Source organism: Papio anubis, chromosome 16, assembly GCF_008728515.1.
Source record: "Papio anubis isolate 15944 chromosome 16, Panubis1.0, whole genome shotgun sequence".
Classification (NCBI taxonomy): Eukaryota; Metazoa; Chordata; class Mammalia; order Primates; family Cercopithecidae; genus Papio; species Papio anubis.
The window spans coordinates 40,700,141-40,721,938 of record NC_044991.1 but is presented as its reverse complement, the minus strand read 5'-3'; the positions used below and the strand labels follow the sequence as shown (position 1 = coordinate 40,721,938).

Below are 21,798 nucleotides of genomic sequence, written 5' to 3'. Positions count from 1 at the left end.
CTGGAAGTCTGAGCTTTGGTTTCTGCTTTTATCAAACAGGTAAAAATTCAAATCCACCTTAGAGAATTGCACAAGGGAAACCAGCCTCCTAAACTGCACCTCTGAACAAACACCTGGCTGGGGATTGTAGCGGTGTCACACTGGCTGTGCTAAGCAGCGCTGGGCCTGGAGCACAGCAGGCACACGTGGGGAAGACAGGTGTGGGTGGGTGGGTGAGGAGCCGGGAGCAAAGGGTGTTCCCATCACCAAGTCAAATCGTTTAAGATGAGGGCCCTGCTACACTAAACACCTTGAATACTGTTTCCTGGGGGCTTGACAACTCTTCCCCATACCCTGTGACCTGTGACCCCAGCCCCATTAGATTACAGAACAAGACTTCGGATTTTAGGTTGCATTTCCTATTGTGGGGGTAGAATGGGGGCTAGGTGAGACTGCACACTAAACATGGAGCTCACAGGCCCCCTTCCACCAGGGCACTGCCAGGCTCCAGGATGTGGGAACCACCTTTAACTTCCCACCTTGCCTCAGTTCATGAATGCGTCCCAGGCGCCTGTGTGCCAGGGCGGGGACAGGCACTGGCCTCCTCCTGGAGGCCTCAGAAGAGCTGGCACTGCCTTTCCTCATTCCAGACCCAGACGGAGCAAGGCCCTCCTTGCTGCCCCTCAGAGGATGCAGGGCTGCCTCGAAACACCCAGAAGGATGAGCGTTCCATCAGTTTTGATATAATGAGGGCCTATTTGACTTAGAGACAAATAACGGAGTTTTTGTTTCTTCTCCATAAAAAAAAAGAAAAAAAAAATTATAGAAAAACTGGAAAACGCAGAAGGCTGAAAGGGAGATACTAACATTTACCCAAAATCCTGCCTCCCAAAGGTGGCCTCTTTCTCCCACATGGACTCATCTGACGTGGCAAGAATGGGTCTCTGAAATGCCTGTTTCTGAGTGTTTGCCACCTCATGGAGGTTGGCTGGGTTCTCCTGGGCCAAGACACAATGGTCCCTCTGGCCACAGAGTAAAACTGGCTTGCATCAGCAGGCTGGGGAAAGAGGGCCCCGCAGAAAGCAGGCCCACAGGCAAGAGAGAAGTGCCATGCCCCTAGGGTTACCCACCCCCTTCCATTAGGCAGAAAGGTCACAGGTCCTTGGGTGAGCTCCAGACTCCCCAAGAGTGTAACAAGTACCCTGCATCCCCACATCCCCTGAGTGACGTGCTAGCAGAGGTAAGGAGGAAACACCTGTTTCCACCCAGCAGCAACAATGAGTGAAGCAAGCCCCAGTTAAAAGCATACTGTTCTGGAGCTCACGCTAACTGTGGGGTCTTCAGAATGTACATATGTACTTCCTCAGTCTATGCCCACACTGTAGGATCCAGACTCGATTCCAGGTGCTGGGTGGGACAGCTCTCCTGCCAGTGTAACACCCAGATGGTGATTAGTATGAGATCAGTGCAGCCCAGGGTGGGAGGCAAACCAGCATAATCCTGCAAACAAAGACTCAATCTGAGGATAAAAATAGCTTTTTTAAAAACCAACACCACTGCATACACATACGTCTTGTGCTAGAAACTTGACTTTCCTAATAGACACTGTATATAAGTGCTCAGTTAACAAACCAGCTAAAGCCTGGATGCGTGCGTCAGCTGACAGTACCCCAAACATGGGGAAGCCTCCATTCTGGGGACTTTCCACTTCTCGAGGATGCCATCAATTTCCTCCTCTCCAAACATTTAATAAAGAATTTGTGCCTTTCATTTCCGAAGGAAGAGGTTTTCTCCTTATCCCACGTCTGGGTTTATAATGCTCCCTCCACCCCAAACTTCCTGAAGTTAGAATCATTTCCAGAGTAGCACAGCAGCATCGTGTGAGGAGTGCTGAGTCAGAAAACAATTGTGTGGGCCTCTCATCGTAAATTGTGGAAGTTTCTGGAGAGCAATGCAGCACTGTCTTCCTAAATTAAAAATGTACCCACCTTTTGACTTGGCAATTACTTATCTAGGAATTTACTTTGTAGAGACACACAACAGTGTATGTACGTCATCGCAGCATTAATTTTAGCTGCAAAATAGCTGCATACTACTTAAATGTCATTTAAATAAATTGCGATACATTCATGCCAGGGAATATTATGCAGCTGAATGTGGCAGCTTCGCAGGTGCAATATGGAAAGATGTCACCAACACACTGTTAAGTAGACAGCAGTGTGCACTGCAGCTCCCGTTTGTGGGTGCCCAGGTGAAGAGCACAGTGAATTTGAGGCCCCCCGCCCGCCGCAGGAAGTGGATGGTGACTGGGATGGAGCAAAAAGACTTTCTATTTTCACCTTCCATGCTTCCAGACTGTGAATTCTGTTTACTGGAAACACATATTTATATAATAATAAATTGTAAAAGGCAAGGATTAGGAAGGCAGGCGTTCTCTGTCAAATACAGCCATGGACAAGCGGTAAAACCTGCTGCAGGGCCCCCATCTGCTGTTGGAGGACAGTCAGAGCAGAAGTTCTGGAAGCGACCCAGCCTGGGTCTGCAAAAGCGTGTCCTGGGCCTACCACTCCTGCGGGGTCTCCCTCTGGGACACTTGTCAGGAGGGGGCCCTGTTGGACCAAACAGGTAACAGATAAGGCCAGGAAGACTGAAGAAGCCATTCAAGTCTCTGGTGGAGCCCAGCTCCAGACCTGGTTTTGCTGCTGATCTGTCATGTGCTATGGGCCAGTCACAGCCTCTGTGACCCCTCGCAGCATCCTACTGTGATGTGGAGGTCAGACAGCTCACCCCACCCTGTACTCAGGACACAGCAGCCAGAACAAAGCAGGCAGGAGCAGTGTGCAACAGCACACAGGGCTGCACAGATCTGCCAGTGATCTAAGAGGCCACCTCCTTTCAAACGGTCCTGTTTAGAGCACTGCTGTGGGAAACTTTCTGTTCTGGCCGAGATGATCTGCCTCTGCACTGTGTAAGGGGAGCCACTAGCCACGTGTGCCTAGTAGGCCTTGGAATGTGGCTAGTGTGACTGAGGAATGGAATCTTTTATTTACTTCTGACTAATTTAGGTGATAATTTAAATGCTCCCATGTGACCAGTGTCACCCATATGGGACAGCACAGCCCTAGACTCTAGCCCTTCCCTGCCCAAGTCAAGGCCTCCTGGACTCATGGGAGGAACTCCCATCCCGGCCTGCTCCACACCGGTGATCCAGAACCCACTCCCAAGCACCTCCCGGATCCCTGCAGCATAGCCCTCATGCCACCTCACCCCTCCCACCCAACACACTCACACCGACAGGTCCCTGTGTTTCTAGACATCCAGGGCCAGTCAGCCCACCCGGAGTTCTGCCTACGGTTGCCTCAGGTTAGGCACACATGACCTCTAGAGAAGATGGCAGGCCCCAGACTGACAGGAAGCTCGGCCCCAGCAGAGGGGCAAGGAGGTACAGGGCAGCCAGTGGGGGCCGCCGCAGCCTTTCCAACAAAGCAAGGAACACGCAGTCTAACGTGTCTCATCCGGGCCTGCTCACCCGGCAACATGGTCACAGCCGCCAATGGTAAGCAGAAATCCGACTAATTCTGGAACACGAAACTCCACATGTAAGACGTAGCTGCAAGGGTGAAGCCAATTCCATGAGCCGCTGGTGAAAACCCATGTTGTGGACTCACAGATTTCTGCCTCATACCCTCGGGCACCACAGTTCACGGCAAACTGAAAACCAAGAAAATCGTCCGAGGGCACAGAGACAAGGTGGGAAATGACTGCGAGTGATGGAGCGAGCCCGGAGCAGAGAAGCTCCTTTGCGAGGCAAAAAGGCCAAGCACCCAGAGAGCACCACCAATAACTGACTCTGCCATGGTGGGAATTCTGCCAGATGCAGCAACGTGCCCACCATGCCCAGCACGCCCTCGGGCTCTCCCCTGTGCTCGTGTTATTTGTGTGTGGGAAAAGCAGACTAACTGTGAGGAGAGGTGCACACTTCACTGAGCCCACCCAGGGCCTCTGTCCTTTACAGTCAGAGCTGCAAAGCAGCTGGAAGCTGGATGCTATGCAGACAGTCCTTCTTGCCCACGCCACCTGGCAGTGCTTCAGGGGTTGGGCCCCCCACCCATGCTCTTAGCAGGAAGATGGCAGCCACAAATGCATCAAGAAATGTCCCTGGAGCCCGTCAGCTGGAAACAGCAGAAAATACACGTGTGCTAAAGAATAAACAGAATGTGACAGAGTCCAGATGAGGCCAATACATACAGATACAGGCCAAGAACAGCCTGGCCCTGGCTAGGCGTGGTGGCTCACGCCTATAATCCCAGCACTTTGGGAGGCCTTGGCGGGTGGATCACCTGAGGTCAGGAGTTCGAGACCAGCTGCCAACACGGTGAAACCCCATCTCTACTAAAAATACAAAAATCAGCTGGGCGTGGTGGTGGGTGCCTACAATCCCAGCTACTTGGGAAGCTGAGGCAGGAGAATCGCTTGAACCCGGGAGGCGGAGGTTGCAGTGAGTCAAGATCACGCCATTACACTCCAACCTGGGTGACAGAGCGAAACTCCATCTCAAAAAAACAAACAAACAAAAAGAACAACCTGGTCCCAAGGTGGACAGAAAGAGCCACACATGCACGCCTCACAACCCCCAGCCACCAAAGACCAATGCTGATTGGGACATTAATACTAGATACCCACCAGCACAGTCCACAGAAAAGCACACTGTATAGTTAAACAGTAATGCATGAACCCGTTTTTGTCTGTTTTGGTTTGATAATGGCCATGCAGGGTCTGACCACTGAACTAAAGGACACAACAAAAGGACAGGGCCCTCCACCCCAACTGCTACGCGTGCAGACTGGTGTGGGCTGTCCACGTAACACACACCCGACCTCCTCACATCCCAGGGCCAGCGCCCTCCCTTCACAGTCTCCATGCAGGAGGCACCAAGCCATTGTCGTTCCAGGACTCAAATGTCCTCCACATCCTGAGTGTAACCCCATCACGGAACTGGTGACAGCAGGTGCTGAGTGTGAAGCATCTTAAGCCAGAGTTCTGAATGCTTTTTATTGTACAGATGCTGCTCCCCCAGTGAGAAGATCTCCACCTGGGACCACGGAACTCCAGACACATTAAAGACTTACGGGTTTTCTATGGATAAACTCGGAGCCTTACCAATATGCACTACAGATTCTGTGGAAAAGAAGACTGAATACATGTGCCTGTTAACTGGGATTTCAAATACCTTGAATTTCCGGCCTTACTACCCAATCACGTGTGTTTGCTAGTGACTCCCTTCCATGTTCATAAATGCCTCCTTTCATCTGTCCTGAGCTCTTGATGCTTGAGCATCACGGAATCATGGAGGGTCTCTCCACTGTGGCTGGAGCTCTGGACCTGGTCACCAAGTCCACGCTCCCCTATCAACAATCCTGGGTGACTCTATAGCCTGTGCTGCTTTACAAACCACCCTCAGCCCCTAAGGTCTGTCCACTGTGGCTCTCGGGTCCTTCTCTGCACTTCACCCCAGAACTACTGAGATGAACGCACAGGCAGAGGCCTGCGGTGCTGAGCTACGTCCAGAGACAGCACGCCGGAGCAGGAGTTCCAGCGGCCCCTGCCTTCCAGGGATCTTTCTCAGTTGTTTTAACATCTGGAATTAAGGAAGTATCATTATTCCTTTATTTTTTGCAATGGCAAAGAGAGTATTTTAGAAAATATATCAAGATCCAATTTTATCTCCCTAAAATAATTTCTAAAGGGCATTCTATCAGGAAGGTTTTAATAGGAAATTCTTTGCTTCATCAGTTCGTTGGAATTCCTGTCCCAGCAGCATTACTGAAGGCTTTCCGAAGGGTGTTCCCAGCTCCAGGGGGCGCTGTCACAAACACGAGATCTAGGGTCTTCAGCGTTGCTTTCTGACTTTCGTTTTTTTCTTTATTTTTAAAATTTCTTGTAGAAACCAGGTCTCACTATGTTGCCCAGGCTGGAACTCCTGAGCTCAAGTGATCTTCCTGCCTCGGTCTCCCAGGGTGTGAGGATTAACAGGAGTGAGCCACCACGCCCAGCTGCTTTTTGACTTTTGAAAACGACTACTACATTGAAGAAAAAAATTAGAAAGGAACTAGCGCTCTAATGGGGGTTCTTATATAGTGTATTTCCTACAGTTCCGGTTTATCTTGTTATCACTTATCTAATGTCTCTGCCTTCCATTGTTCTTGAGGCATGTAAAGAATTTGGCACCGGACTTTTCCAATGAAAAGTCACACTGTGACCATGTGACCAGTCTTTGCAGGCTATTATGGGATCTTCCCAGGCATCACTGTTAGTGGCTGCACTGTGTCTGGGTGAGCCGAATGCACTGAGCTCTCAGGGCAGCCCGAGGGATACCCCGTCCACTCACCCACAGACCTGGCTGCCACAGTTTACACTGTTTCCTGAAGGGAGTCTGGGAGAAGAAGAAAAACTACTGGCCCCTTTAAGCCTCTTGATACATTTTACAAAATTGCTTTTCAAAACGGTCACACAATTTACAATGCCAGCATTTAAAAATATATATTATATATTGATATGAACAGGTTTTAAATAAAGCTTATTTGCTTTAATGTGAGTTTTCATAATTGCTAAATGACAAAGTCTCCCGGATCATGACTGGCCCCACGTGTGGGACCTGGGACCCACAGCATCAGCAGCTCCCAGGAGCTGCTTAGAAATACAGAATCTCAGGCCCCACTTGGGAGCTGCTGAGTCACCGTCTTTATCATAGCAAGATCCTGGGTGATTCATCTGCATACCAAAGTTTAAGAAGCACTTCAGAAGGGGATGTCTCCGGGATCCTCACGGTGTCTGGTGAGTGGCCCGAGTCCACCGCAGATGGCCCTGACGATGCCTTTGTACATCGATCATGGGAAAACAGGCCTGAGATTCCTCAGTGCGAATTCAAGAAATGAAAACGTAAAGTCCAAGAAAGAACTTTCCCCATGTTTTCCAGACTCCCAACACTGTGAAGAAGAAAGAAACCACCCTGCGGGTGGCGTGTCAGTGGCACACGTGGCCCTGCCTCTGCCTCTTCCTTGTGGTTGCGCAGCCCCGCGTGGCTGCGTGTCAAGCTTCCCCATGTCAGCCTTGGTGACTTCTTCTCATGACAATGTCAGAGTGGCCATCTTCCACCATCTGGGCTAATCCATATTCATTTCTTTTCAAATTAAATCTATTTCATCCAAACTTTAGATTTTTATAGAGGCAAGTGCTTGGTGGGTCTAAGGAGACTTTTCCAAATGATGAATATATGAACACACTGCCCCAGATCATTTGCCGAACGTTTCCTCCCCTACTGCAATATGTTGCTTCTCTCATTCAAGTTCTCAGTCAGTTTCTGGGCCTTCTATTCTCCTACTTGTAATTACAACAGTTGGGAGATGTTCACACAATGACAGGACTGGCCTTCTAAAATCCACTTTAAAAAAATCTGTTCAATTATTCTTACCTATTTTTCCCTCAGATGGGACTTTTCGAATAATCCGTCAAGTTAGGGGGAAGATCTTATCAAGAAGGTTGGGCTGGAATAATGGTAGACCACTAAATTAACTTGGAAATTACTATCCTTTCATCGATAATATTTAATCTTCTTCTCCTAGAACATGGGGTTTATTTTCTTGGTTGCAACTTTATCACCTCATCAAGCTATTGTGTTAGGTTCACAGAGGTTACACGTAGATCTCATCCCTAACAAGGTTCTTTATTACCTGCAAATTAGAACAATTTTGTCCTCCTTTCCAATATTATCATCACACTTCTATTTCATATCTTGTTTCAAATGTCTAAAGCCACACGAAGTAACAATGACCATGGGATGCAGGAAGTTGTGGACATCCCTGATGTAGAAGAACCAAGTAAAAGCCGATTCTCAGCAACATCGCCAGCTTTGAATCAAGTGGAACATCATGTTAAAGAAAGGGCAGTATGTCGCCTGCCAGCCTCTGGAAGTAGGGCTGAGGCCAGAGTGTCTGGGTTTTCAAAGGGCTTTCGAGGCCACCTGATCTGGGCTGGGCAGCTGGTCCCTGGCTTCCCACAGGAGCCTACAGCCACTCACAGGGGACAGGGCCTCTCACACGGAGCAGGGGGCTGCTGTCCTAGCAAATGGCCCAACAAAAACAGCAGGAGAAGGAGGAAACCCCAGGAAGGTAATAGCCTGACAGAGGCAAGATAGGGAAGCCCAGCTAAAGACACAGGGCCTGTGCAATCCGACACTGGTCCAAACATTTCACACCTTCTAAGATACCTTTTGTCAACACAATGTAATTATCTAAATCAGTGGCTATTTAAAATGAAAGAAAGGAGAGAGGAGAGGGAGGGAGGGGAGGTGGAGGGGAGGGGAGGGGAGGGGGGGGAGGGAGGGAGGGGGGAGGGAGAGGAATGGAATGGAATGAAATATGGAAATAGGAACTCCTCGTAATTCCACTTCGCGAATATATACACGAAAGATAAAGGAACAGTTCACATGATCACATATCTGAAGGTAAAATCTCAGTGCCTCATGGCCACGTTCAATGCTTACTAAATGACTAGGTGGGGTAGGGGAAGGGGAAGGTAGAAGGCAGCATGCACCGTCTTTAAAAATACCTTCCCTACCGGGTTATTCACTCAACAAGCACACAGATACACGAGTTGTAGGCTTCGTACAAAAGCATCAGGTGCAGGCGCAACACGAACAGGCTGACAGCACACAGCCGACAGTTAAGAAGACTGTCACGCCGTGAACTCTTTCCCACTGCGAATGGAATGCCCTTACCTCACCCTCCCGTGCCTACAAGCAATAATACGCATATACTAATCACTTGCTCACCACCTCCTTCATCACCTCGTCCCATCCTAACTGCATGTCATTCACTGTTCTGATGCCGAAACGTCGAATGCCCAGCTCTACAAACCATGAAGGCCTGCCCATGTTCCTGTAGCACTTCCTGTTCCATCCGCGACAAACGAACCAGTTAAACGACTAGAATGAGCCACCGATCCTATGAAAGCTCACATTCGTCTGTTTAAACCCAGCATGGAGCGTACCAATAACATCCACTATTGAAAGTGTCCAATCACTTTTGAATGTTGTTATGCAGCCCTTGACATGCATTAAATGGTTTTATCTATACAACCACGTCATTAAAACAGTTCAGTGCTAAACGTCATCAGTCAACTTTGAACCGATTCTTCTGGCAGGAGCCTGTTTGGCAGGTTTCAGTTTCAAATATCTAGGATATTTCTGTTCTGGATTGTGGCTGACTTATCTTTTACTCCTTGATTGGGTGGCCAAGGTTGCCTTTTTGGTTCTGGTTAGGGACCCTTCGCCTTGCCTGATCAGGGATCTTTTTCTGTTTTTCCCCTGGTTTGCAACACCCTTCACCCTTTGTGTTCTGATTGCTAACCCGACCTGCTCTTTGTTCTGGTTGAGCTCCCTGCCTCCTTTTGCCTGCTTGGGACCCTCCTGCCTTGTGTTCTGAGTCCCCTTGTCTTTGCATCTGGTCCGGTTCTTCTCCTTATCCTGAGCCCGAGCACCCTCGGTCTTCTTGTCTCTGAGATTCCCGGTCTCCTGCTTTTGTCTTGAGTTCTGAGCCAGCCTTTCTGTTCTGTCTCTGAGCCCCTCGGCCTCTTTTGTTCTGAGTTCTGGTCTCCTCGTCTTTCTTGTCTCGAAATCGGCCCTGCCTCTTGCCCTGTTCTGGTCTCGGTTCCTGTTCTGATCTTAGTCTCTCGGTTTTCTTTGCCTGACTCATTCCCTGGCGTGATCTGAGTTCTCTGAGCCCCTCTATTTTGTCTCTGTTCTCATTCCTCTGTTCTTTTGTCCTGAGTTCCTGATTCCCCTTAGCCTCTTGTTCTGGTTCTATCCTCGTCTTCTTGTTCTGTTCTGGTCCCCTCTGTTTTCTGCCTGAAAACGGCTCCCTTTAGCCTTTGTTCTGACCTCGGTTCATTTTCGCTCCTGACTGGTTCTCTGTTTTGCCTGATCTGCCCTCCTTGCCTGACCTCAGCCCTCCTTGTTTGATTCGCCCTCGGTTTTGTTCTGGTTCAGCTCCCGCTCTTTGTTCTGTTCTATCTCTCACCTTTGTTCTGTTCAGTCTCTTTACCTTTTCTTGCCTGTTCTGAGGACCCTTCAGTTTTGTTCTGGCTGGTCCTCCTTTTTCCTCTGTTTGCTGACGCATCTTTTATCCTGACTCTATTCTCCATCTTTTGTTTTGTTTGAGTTCCTTCTGTCTTTCGGATGGTTCCTTTCTGCCTTCTTTCCTTATTTCAGTTCCCTCTGTCTTTTTGCCCTGGTTTGGGGTTCCCTCTGCCTTTCTGCCCTGATTTGGGGCTCCTTCTGTCTTTTTGCTTTGGTTCTGAGCCCCCTCCGCCTTTTTGCCCTGAGTAGTGCCAGTGGCTGGTGCGTTGCCCTTGGCACCCACTGGGGGCACCACCACCATTGGCACCTCCTTGGGAGCAGTTTCTAAGATGGCAGCCTTCGAAGTGAGAACCTGGATGGAATTCACTACAGAGCTGACAGCTGGTTCCACTTTTGCCACTTTTTTCTCCTTCTTCTTTTTGTCCTTGGGAGAGGAGGCCAACTTCTCCTGGGGCGTGGCTGGAACTGTGGCGACAGGAGCAATGATAATTGGGGGCTGGACTGGGGTTGGAGCCACAGCCACAGCAGGAGCCCGCACTGGTTCTCGGAGGAGGACAGTCACATTGGGCGCCGGATCGTGATCAGGTATCTTCCCATTAGGCTTCTCTTCCTTTTTCTTGGTCTTTCCTTTCTTCTCCACTGTTTTCTCCTTCTTTTTCTTCTCTACTTTCTGGTGGTGAGTTTTCGCCATCTCCTTGCGCTGGTTGGCTAGGGCTTCTTCATACGACGTTTCCTTCATGGAGAAAGTCGACACCAGGAAGATGCCAATGGCAGAAACAACCATGAATCCTCCAAAGACCACAACTCCCAAGGTTTGAGTGTCGTAAATATCCATCCTGGCTTGCTTTCCTTTCACCTGTCAAATACACACATGGAGGTTACTATTTGTAGAAATCGAGGCATTCAACAGTTTCCATCCCCACCAAACTTCAGGTTTCACTAATTCTTTCTTCAGACTAATAAATTCAGAGAAGAAACAAACCCAGGCACTCTCTGATGTCCCACATTCTCTCCTCCTCCTCTTTAGGAGTGAGCGATTCATACCCACGGCAGGAGCAGTCCCCACACAAAGCAGCAGTAGAGTCAGAGCAGAGTACAGGTCTACCTCTGCAGCACACACGCCCAGGAGCCTCTGCAGCCAGGTCCCCCATGCAAGATGTTCCCCACCACAAAGTCAAAGATGCACAGGAGCACAAATGCAGGCCAGGTGTGAGACCATGGGCAGTGGTGGAGACCGGAGCAAAAACACCCGCCCCCACCTAAAATTAGGCAGTGACACTCCGTCATGGCCGACTGCCCTAGAAATGTGATTGCTGAGTTGGGAGATGTTTTGATTTTTCATGTTAGGCCAGCTATCTTTTGAATATTTTTTTCTCTCAATGTGAAATTGACTGATTTAAAAAACATGTGAACCAAACCAAACACATCTGCAGGCTTTCCGCCACATGCATTTTAGCCAGCAGGCCCACAGTGTGCCATCTCCACTCGGTTGCTTCCCTCTTCCCCAGTGCCAATAAATGCCGCTACCCAGGATCAGAGATAAAAACTTCTGCATTACAATCCTGAAACGTGTTCAAGAATTCAGTGAGGGAAAATAGCCTTTTGCCAGCAACAGCTCCTGAGGAGTTATGGAGCCTATAATTTGCATGTTGGGAAACAGGAAGAATCAGTTTTGGGAGGCCCAGAAGATGCCAGGTTTGGAATTTCACATCCAGAAGGTGCACAGAGGGTGAGGAGACAGTGTCACCAGGCGCTCTGTCAGACAACACTCCCCAAACCATGAGGACGAACAACACGGTTCTCACTGCCTATGGACCAAAGTCCAATGGCTCAGAGGCAACCAGGTTCATACACCTTCCTGCCACAGCCCAGGCTAAGTTCCACTTCACTGAGGAACTCCAGGAGGTGTATGTATTTGGATACATTCAACTGAGTCCCCAGTCCCTCTAACAAAGATCAATGGAATGAGCAAAGAGAACACAAGGGTAAGAAGGGGTGGGTAAGGGGAAGTAGAAAGAGGTGGAAGAGGAGAGGAGGGGAAGTGGACAGGCCTCCCCCAACATTGCCCTGCAAAACCTCTAGATGCTGTGGGAGGCTGGGTCCAGGCTGCTTAGTGGCTCAGATACTGAGATTCTTCTCCTAAGAAACTGAGATCCCCACTCCTCTTGAGTGGATACAGAAAAGGGAAATAGAGTAGGAATCAAATGCAAATTTTGATATGAGGGCATTTTAAAGAAGGGACTGAGAAGGGAGACTGTTTTCAACGTCTTGGCATCGTGTTCTAAGACAAATCACTCTCGGCCGGGCGCGGTGGCTCACGCCTGTAATCCCAGCACTTTCGGAGGCCGAGGCTGGCAGATCACGAGGTCAGGAGATTGAGACCATCCTGGCTAACACAGTGAAACCCCGACTCTACTAAAAATACAAAACATTAGCCGGGCGAGGTGGCGGGGGCCTGTAGTCCCAGCTACTCGAGAGGCTGAGGCAGGAGAACGGTGTGAACCTGGGAGGCAGAGTTTGCAGAGAGCCGAGATCGCACCACTGCACTCCAGCCTGGGTGACAGAGCGAAGACTCCGTCTTAAAAAAAAAAAAAAAATTTACTCTCACTCTTATCACAGAAGGAACACATTACTTTGGCCTTTCTAAGACTTTTGCAGGAAGAGGGTTTAAAACACTCATGACAAGAAAACTTCCCAGCATATGCTCTCCCTGGGGACAACTCTATCAGCCGCGTGGCAACACACTTCTCGCACACTGTCACTCTGCACTGAGCGGGACCGAGTCACACTTTTCATTCCAGTCTTAACCTCTACAAACAAAGTCTTAGGGGAGCTCATGGAGGCCTTTCAATCCTGGGTCAGGCGGCATTTATGTTTCCAAATGGGTTCTGACCTCTGGCTGTGGGCAGTAGCAGTGTGATCCACAGCCAGGGCACTCTCACGTTTGATCATCGAGGGAAAGTACCAGGAACTGGCCTTCCGAGAACACACTCTCAAGCGGGGTGTTAAAAAGGAAATCACACCCTGCTCAGCTGTTCATGGATTCAGTGGGTAGGAGGATGGGGACAAGCAGGTCTGGAATATGGTACAGTCAACCCTCACTTTTTGGCAGGTACCCACCAACCAAAACTCCTCTGAGTACTTACAAGATTTCTCAGAACTCTGCCAACATGGACATCACATTATAATCACTACATTCAAAAATCCTAAGGCCAGGCGTGGTGGTACAAGCCTGTGATCTCAGCACTTTGGGAAGCTGAGGCAGGAGGATCGCCTGAGCTCTGGAGTTCAAGGCCAACCCAGGCAACACAGGAGACCTCATCTCTATTAAAAAAAATAAAAAATCCTCTAAAACACTCCCCTTCTCTAGAGAAACGAACATTCGGGGCCTGGGTCACCCTCACCGAGGCTCTGTAAACCCCAAATGGTTTCCCAACAACCATGTGCTTGAGAGGTGGTCTCCACGGAGTCGCGGCTGGCACTGGTTGCAGACCGTGATGCAGTGAACGTCCATGCACAAAGCGGGGCCTGTTCACAGCCGAGGACTGTGAGGCTCTGTGCAGCCTTGTGGTTTCCAACTTCTAAACTCTGGCAGAAAAGCCAAGGCTGGAAAATGAACTTTTAATCTCACTCAACATAGGCAAACACAGAATACAAAAATATATTCTCTGTTGGGACCCAGAATCGAGAAAAGCAAACTTGGGAGAATATTTTTCCTTTACAACGCACACAAATATATGTTTTATAGCAGCACAAATGTGTCTTCCCAACTTTTGCAGAAAAAGAAATTACATCCCCACCACTAATTTCCAAGTTAGAATTTTTTAAAAGAAATCTTTCACAAGAAAATGAAAAGCCCTAGTCTTAAGTAGTAATACACTGAAACATTTAAGGCTAAGGCAATACCACCACGGACAGCAAAGAAATCGAAATGAAAAACAGCCTTTCTGCTGCTTTGCAGAGTCAGCTTTGGTGGGGCATAAACATCACGCTGGGAGATCCCTGATTCACAGAAATGATGAAGCCAGGGATGCCTCTCAAATTCGGTTCTCACAATCAGCATTCCGGGAGCTCTGCTCCTGAAATCCACACCATGATAAGAGGCCCCCAACAGAAACCTTTTCTAGGGCTTCCTCCATTGCACCAAAGAGTTAGGGCAGATGTGTGCCCACCCATATCTTGTAGGGTCTGACCACAGGGATCTATATTCTGTCAATTTCAGAAACTTCTGTCAAATATGTACTTTTACTCGCTGAAGTGGTCCTCCCTTATCTTCTGGGAAACATCCCAACAGCCCCAGTGGGTCTGAAACTGCAGTAATACTGAACCCTATATACACTATTTTTTTTTCTTATACCTACATACCTATGATAAAATTTAATTTAGAAATTAGCCACAGTACGACATTAACAATAATAAAATAGAACAATTATAACCATATGCTAGCATCACCACTCCTGTACTTTGGGGTAATGATTAAGTAAAATAAGGGTGACTCAAACAAACGCACTGTGATACCAGACAGTGGATCTGGGAGCCCAGAGGGCCACCAAGTGACGCACAGGCAGGTAACATAGACGGCGTGAATCCACTGCACACGGGACGGTTCACACCCTGGGCAAGACGCTACTCAGAATGGCATGCAACTTAAAACTCAGGAAGAATTTCTTTCTGAAATTTTCCATTCAATATTTTCAGACCACAGCTTTCTGCTGGTAACTGAAACCACAGAGTGAAACCATAGATAAAGGGGGACTACGATATTGCCAACACACTCAGACTGTAAGACAAAAAGATGAAGGCCCCAAGAGGGAAGGATGTAGGAGGCTGCCCAGAGTTCAACGCACTGAACTCTCTGGCCCACCTCTAAGGTCTCGAGAGAACGGCTCTTCTTCTGTTCTTAAGATTCGGGGAACAAAAGTAAGAGGAAGCCCCAAACTCTTTAGACACAGAAGCTATTTGCTAATTCACATGGCCCGGCCAAGTCAGTTGGGTCCAATTTGGCAGCTGGGATTTTGGTAGGTTTTGTGAAAGGACCCTCAACAGCTCCCAGGGCTCTGTCTCATTCCTAAGCAGCAGCTCCACGGGGGACCCTGTGTGGAAGCTTGGAGAAGCCGTGGGGTAGGGGTGGTCAAAGAAAACAAACCCCCAGATCCATTTCCTGGGCGTAGCATAAGGTGACCTGGTAGGAAGGTACAAAACTAAAACAGAATGACAATAAAAGAGACCCTAGTAGACGTGGCTACATCAGAATCAACAGCTCCTAATTTTTAAAATATTATGAAATGACTCATACAAAAGACTAAGAAGAAAAATATGAACATCCATTAGCCTACCACCCAGGTTCACCAAACCCTAATTTTGCCATATGCACTTCAGATATTTATATATATGTATGTATGTGTGTGTGTATATATGTGGGGGGGGGGACACACATGTGTATAAGTATATATATGCCATCTCCCTTCTAGAGGGGGACAACACTCTGAATGGGTCACTTACCACTTCCACCTGCTTATGCTTCTATTACATGTATCTCTACAAACAAAATACAGCCGTTGCTTTGTGTGTTGGTAATTGCTGTGTAAGTGACATTGTTCTAGGTGCTATTTGGTAACATTTTTTGAATAAACTTTGTGAGATTTGTTCATATAAATACACATAGCTTTGGTTTATTCTTTTTTTTTTTTTTTTTTTTTTTTTTTGAGACAAAGTCTCTCTCTGTTGCCCAGGCTGGAGCTCAGTGGCACGATCCTAGCTCACTGCAACTTCTGCCTCTCAGGTTCAAGCCATTCTTGTGCCTCAGCCTCTCGAGTAGCTGGGATTACAGGCCTGCGCCACCACGCCCAGCTAATTTTTGTAGTTTTTAGTAGAGACGGGGTTTCACCATATTGGCCAAGGTGCGGTTTATTTATTTTCACTCCTATATTACATAGCTGAACCACAAATTATTATCCATACTTCTATGCTTTTAGGTTTTAAAAATGTATGCTATCACACAAAACTGTAGTGTGACATGTCTACCATACAGAGTGAAAAATCTCCTTTATAGCCCTGATGCCAGCCACTCAGGGTCGCTTCCTGGAGACAACCATTGCGACAGAAGTCATTTCACTGTTTGTATGTTATTTTCTTCAAAAGACTTTGGTACTGCATTTCAAAGTCAGGTTTTCAATCACCAGGAATTTGCTTTGGTATGTGACAGGAAACAGTGATAAAACTTTCCCCATCAGTTTAATTACCCAGCACCATTTCCTGACTGGTCTTTTCCTTCCCCCACAGACTCAGATGGCCGTCTCTGTGCCATTCAGTGGATCTGTTTCTAGATTCTACATTTTGTTCCACTGTTATATTTATGCCCTACATCAATACCACACTTTCAGCTTAAGCATCCCCTACAAAACCTCTACTGGAATTTGTATTTGAATCACACTGAGTTTATACATGAATGTAGGAAAGACTGCTATTTCTAACTATAGAAGCTGTCTGTCAATGAATATGGTATGCTAGAGCACTACATTGATTTAAATGTTTTCTTCGAAGCCAGGCAGTGGTTCACGTCTGTAGTCTGAGCTACTTGGGGCGGAGGCAGGAGATCACTTGAGCCTTGGAGTTGAACACCAGCCTGAGCATCATAGCAAGACCCTGTCTCTTAAAAAAAAAAAAAAGTTTTCTTCCATACTTCTATTAAGATTTTAATGATTTTCTCCATAAAAGTCTTACATGTTGTTTTGTTGATGGTTAGAATATCTTTTGTAAATTACTTATTCTATTTCCCAGCTATAGACAACCAGCAAAGTAATTCATTTCTGCATATGTATCAATTACCCAGCTATCATCTACGCTCTTGCAAAATCTAGGATTTTGTAGATTCTTTCTGATTTTTTTTTAATAAGAAGCTGTGGAAAAAAAGACAGTATTGTTTCTTGCTTTCCAAACCATATGATCTCATTTCTTTTTCTTGGCTTAACAGAGCTGGCTGAGAACTCTGGTGCAGTACTGAGCAGAGTCTGTGCGATAAGCTGCCTTGTGGCATTCCCAAGTCACTGCTTCTAATGTTTTACTACCAGTGTTGTACCAACTGTAGGTTTCCAGCAGAAATCTTTCCTCAGGTTAAGTAGCATGTCTTATACTCCTAGTTATCTTTTTAATATAATTGAGTACTGGATTTTACCAATTGCTTTGTCTTTACCAGTTGACATTTTCTCCTTTAATCCGAAATATGTGGAATCAGAGTAATGCACAGTCTAATGCCAGTTCATAAAGTTTCTATGGTATAAATGTTTTCTTGAAGGAGATTCTAATATATCACTAGATTTGGTTTGTTCACATTTTTATGTGAGATTTCTATGTGTATTTTAAAATGAGAACAATCAGAGGTCATTCTCAGACTGTTCTCTGATCTTGGTATTAGAGTCACTTGAGTCTCACAGAATGAGCTAAAAATCATTCCTTTTCCCTTATTCTTTGGGATAGTTTGTGTAAAGTTAGGGTTATCTATTCTTTGTAGATCTGGAAGAACTTGCCCATAAAACTGTCAGGATTAGTGTTCTGAGATCTTTTCTTTAAAAGGGGGAAGGGTGGCTAGAGTGCTGACTTTTAACAATTTCTATACAATTTAACGACATCAATTTCATCGATGATTCTGGGACCAGCTGTTGGGTTTGTGATCCAATCTATAAAATTAATATTCATTATTCCTTCCTCCCTCCTTCCATTGGTTTATTCTGTCTTTTCTAACTTCCTGACATGGCCATGTATTAACTTTCAGTCCTTTCTCTTTTCTGGCAGCAAATATTTAAGGCAATAAATTTCTCCCTAAGTACTGCTATCGCTTCATCCTACAAGCTGTGATGCTAACACAGCTTCCTAACATCCATACATGACTGAATTTCACGAATGTCTCCAGCTGCCTCCCCAGTGGTCGAACCACCTACAAGGTCTTAGGTCTGCTGCCCTTCCCCGCGACATGAGCCCCCATCACACACACATATGGACTAGTCAGTGTTGTTTGGTTCTGGACAGCTGATACTTGCTTGTTTACCCAAACGCTGGCCATCTGCTCATCACTGTTTCTTGCATCTCATTCCTTTTTTTAGGGTCTTGCCAAAGTACATCCTTGAGTAGATCTTTCAGCAAGGATCTCTCCTTCATAAACTTTCTCAGTCCTTAAAGCCCTGAGAAAATTTACTTCACCTTCATGGATTAACTGAGAACAGAATTCCATGCTGACAGTTTTCTCTCACCACACTGAAGATATTATTTCACTTGTCTTCCGGCCTTTTCTTGATGGGATGTTTAGAAACACACTGTCAGTCTATTTGTCATTCCCTTGTAATATCTTTTTAATCTCTCATTACTTTTAAGACCCATTTCTGGGGTTCCAAGGACTCAGTAAAGTGTTTTTAAGTGTGTATTTAACTTATTCAGGTTCACTGTACTGAGTGTGAGGAGTTATGTTTTTCTTCAATTCTGGAAAATCCTTGGCCACTCAGTTCTTGGAAAACGGTCTGGTCCCTATTCCTTCCTGGTAGAGCTCCTAATTAGACCTCAATCTCTTTGTGCTACCATTTGGAGAACTCGTTAGACCCACACTCCAGTCTTCAGCTAAATCTTACCTGCTCTATAATCAGTCCTTTGAGTTACTCAATTTGTTTTTTAAGTCTGACTGGCTTTTTTGTTTTCATTGTCTTCTTTTCTACCTTTAATAGTAATTTTATATTATATCTTTGGTAGGGCTTTATCACTGGCAACCCTTAATGGGCTGAGTTGTGGGCCTGCCTCTAATGAGTTGTTTTATCTTTGCTTCAACTAGGCCCTCAGGGAAGACCAGCCAGGGACTAACTTTTACAGGAGGCATGGTCTCCTTTTACAAATTATCAGGAGACCATGCCTCCCTTGCCCAGGACAAAACAGATAAATTCTTACCTTTCATCTCCCCTTGCTACTACTGGGTAGGTGTTCCTTCTAGTCTGCCCTCCCATTGAGGGTACAGCCCTTCAAGGGTTCAAGTCTTACAGGGGGATGTGAGAGAAGGCTCAGTTCCCATTCCCAATCTCAGACAAAATCCCATTCCCCCTGGACGTTAAAGCCAAAGACTCAGATGACTTCGACTGATAATACCGCACCCCTACCCCTGTTCCAGGGTCAGCTCACTGCAAGCCCCAGTCACTCTCCGCAATCTTGGCTTATCAACTCTGGTCATCTCTTTCCCTACCTTGTGAATGCACTACTATGCATTGTAAAGAGTGCTTACCAACTACGTAATGTTTCTAAGTGTTGGAGAAGTGGGTTTCAGATCAGTTGATCTAAAATTTTAAGTGTAATCTCTGATTTTTTTTTTTTAACCCAAAGAAACTAAGAGAAAATGCAGTAACGAAGACAGAGTCTGAAAAAATTTATTTCATTTCTAAGAGGATACATATAATGGACTTCCTATTTTAAAGAAACAATGTTACTCATTTTAAAGAAGAGCTGAAACACTAAAAATAGAAATGTATTCTATTATAAGCCTTTGCTTATTCATCAGCCATTTCAGATTCAATTTCTATGCCTGAAGGGGAAAAAAATAAAGAATTGACAATTTTTGGTGTCTCTCCAAATAACAGTCTTTGGAAAGTAAGTACTTAAACAGACCTAAATCTTCTGCGAACTTCCAAGAAGGCTACAGGCTTCACCTTATTGAGGAAGACAGCATGCCTAGGCGGCAGGAATCAAGAACTGATGTCTCAAAATGGATATGAACAATTAAGATGTGCTAGCCCACAAGGGAGTTCTTAGTGCGGTAAACATTTGTCTCCCCAAAGCAGGGGTCAATCTCATCTGTATTGTATCCAATCAAACCTCACCACATGAAATATGGTAAGTGATGAACCAATCGTCTACTCAATATCATATCAGGATCATATGTGCTAATGTATACCATTATAAGGATCAGATCTAAATAGAACACCCCAAGTATCCAGATGGAAAATAATACACCCCATGGAGTCTTACATGTTTTCAGAGTGACTTCTTAGTTTTTCATAGTTTTCACACTCTAAAGGTAGCTCTGAAGTTTCATTTTCTGCTTGTTGCTGGTATACGGAAACGTAACTGATTCCAGGAGAGTGATTTATTTCCCCCACAGCAACTTGCCTAATTCTAGTAACGTATCTGTCGATTAAAAAAAAACAAAAACTACACATATAAGCATATGAATCTCAGTTTTGTTCCTTTCTTCCCAATTTCCTATTATTTGCTTAATTTTTCTTGAATTTTTGCACAGGGGAGGACCTTCAACACAGTGCTGAAGAGAAGGAATGACAGCAAGTATTCTGTTTTTCTCCTATCGAAGGGAAAGATTTAGGTGCCTCTCTCTTTAGTGTGAGGTTTGCTAAGCCTTTTTGTAGGCATCCTTTATCAGGTTAAAGAGGTGGCTTTCTTATTCCCAGTTTACATAAGTACGTGCTGAATTTTATCAAATACTTTATCTGTACTTATTAAGATAATCATACTATTCTACTATAACCTGTAGGTGTGGAAGGTGAATATAAGCTTATTTTTAAACGTTAAACCAGGTTTGAACTCCTAGGATAAAACGATTTAGTCATACATACTGCTGGATTTGGTTTTTCTTTTCAGGTATTAGATCTGACTGACGGTTTTCTTTCCTCCTACTATTCTTGTCAAGTTTTGTAACAAGGTTGGCTGGCATCAAAATCAGTACTGTAGGACTCTTTTTTTTTTCCCCCATTGTTTCTACTCTTTAGCAATTACCTTTAAAAAAAAAAAAGTAACACACAGCGCTCACAAAATTCAAAGTTAAATCTTTACCCTCCCCCTATTAATTCTATTATCCCTTCCAACTTAGATGTTACTGTTTTCACATATTTAATCTTATCCTTGTTCCAGCCTCTCCAACGTTATTCTTTTGAATGTATTTAGAATTGTCCAAATATTTACCACTTTCTTTACTCATCATTGCTTGTTATATCTCCATTTTTCCCCTTCCCATCACTTTCCTTCCAAGAACACCCTTGAGAAGTTCCTTTAGCAAAGATCTGTCAGTAGCTATCTTGGGTTTTTATCTTAAAACGATCTTTTCACTCTCGCTGTTGAATTTTTCCCTTGAGTTGCTGTATCGCTAATGTCTACATGTGGATTTATTTTTATTTATCCTGCTTGGGTTTTGGTTTGGTGTCTTATGCATTCCGCAAAATTCTCAGTCATTAGCTCTTCAAGTACTGGCTCTGTCCTCGCTCCTCTCCTGGAACCCCAATTAGACACACTTCTGAATCTACTCTTTCTGAATCTTAATTGGTCTTACAAATTATTCATCTACGTGATTCTCTAAGATAAATTGTATATATCTCTTCTTCTCTACTTTCCAGTTCATTCACTCTCTTCAGTTTTATGTAATCTGCTAGTAAACCCAGCGGTTAGATTTTTACTACAAAGACATGAACTTTTCATGTCTACAAGTTGTTCCTGGTTCCTTTTTCAAATTTGTTAGGTCATTGTATCGTTTCCTCTTCTTCGTAGATATTTTCAATCTTGCCTATTAGTTTGAGTAAGGCCTTTAAAATCTCCATCAACAAGTCCATTATCTTACGTTTTTCAAGGTCTGTTCCTGCTGGTCCTCATTCAGTGCTTTCATTCTTTGCATTTAGTTGTTCCTAACTATGGACTGTTCTCTTTCGTTT

The 21,798-nt window shown here is 45.6% G+C and overlaps 1 protein-coding gene across 1 annotated transcript in view; it reads right to left on the bottom strand.

The window, feature by feature from the left end:
- Positions 1-21,798, bottom strand: part of RRBP1 (ribosome binding protein 1) — a 68,244-nt gene that overhangs the window by 35,876 nt on the left and 10,570 nt on the right. The window contains exons 2-6 of the mRNA XM_031656022.1: positions 10,168-10,970; positions 8,810-8,927; positions 6,368-6,412; positions 4,663-4,767; positions 3,509-3,690 (exon numbers count right to left, since the gene is read on the bottom strand). Of these exons, the coding sequence (XP_031511882.1) occupies positions 3,509-3,690; positions 4,663-4,767; positions 6,368-6,412; positions 8,810-8,927; positions 10,168-10,949 (1,232 nt within the window). The 5' untranslated portion in view covers positions 10,950-10,970. The remainder of the gene's footprint in view (positions 1-3,508; positions 3,691-4,662; positions 4,768-6,367; positions 6,413-8,809; positions 8,928-10,167; positions 10,971-21,798) is intronic.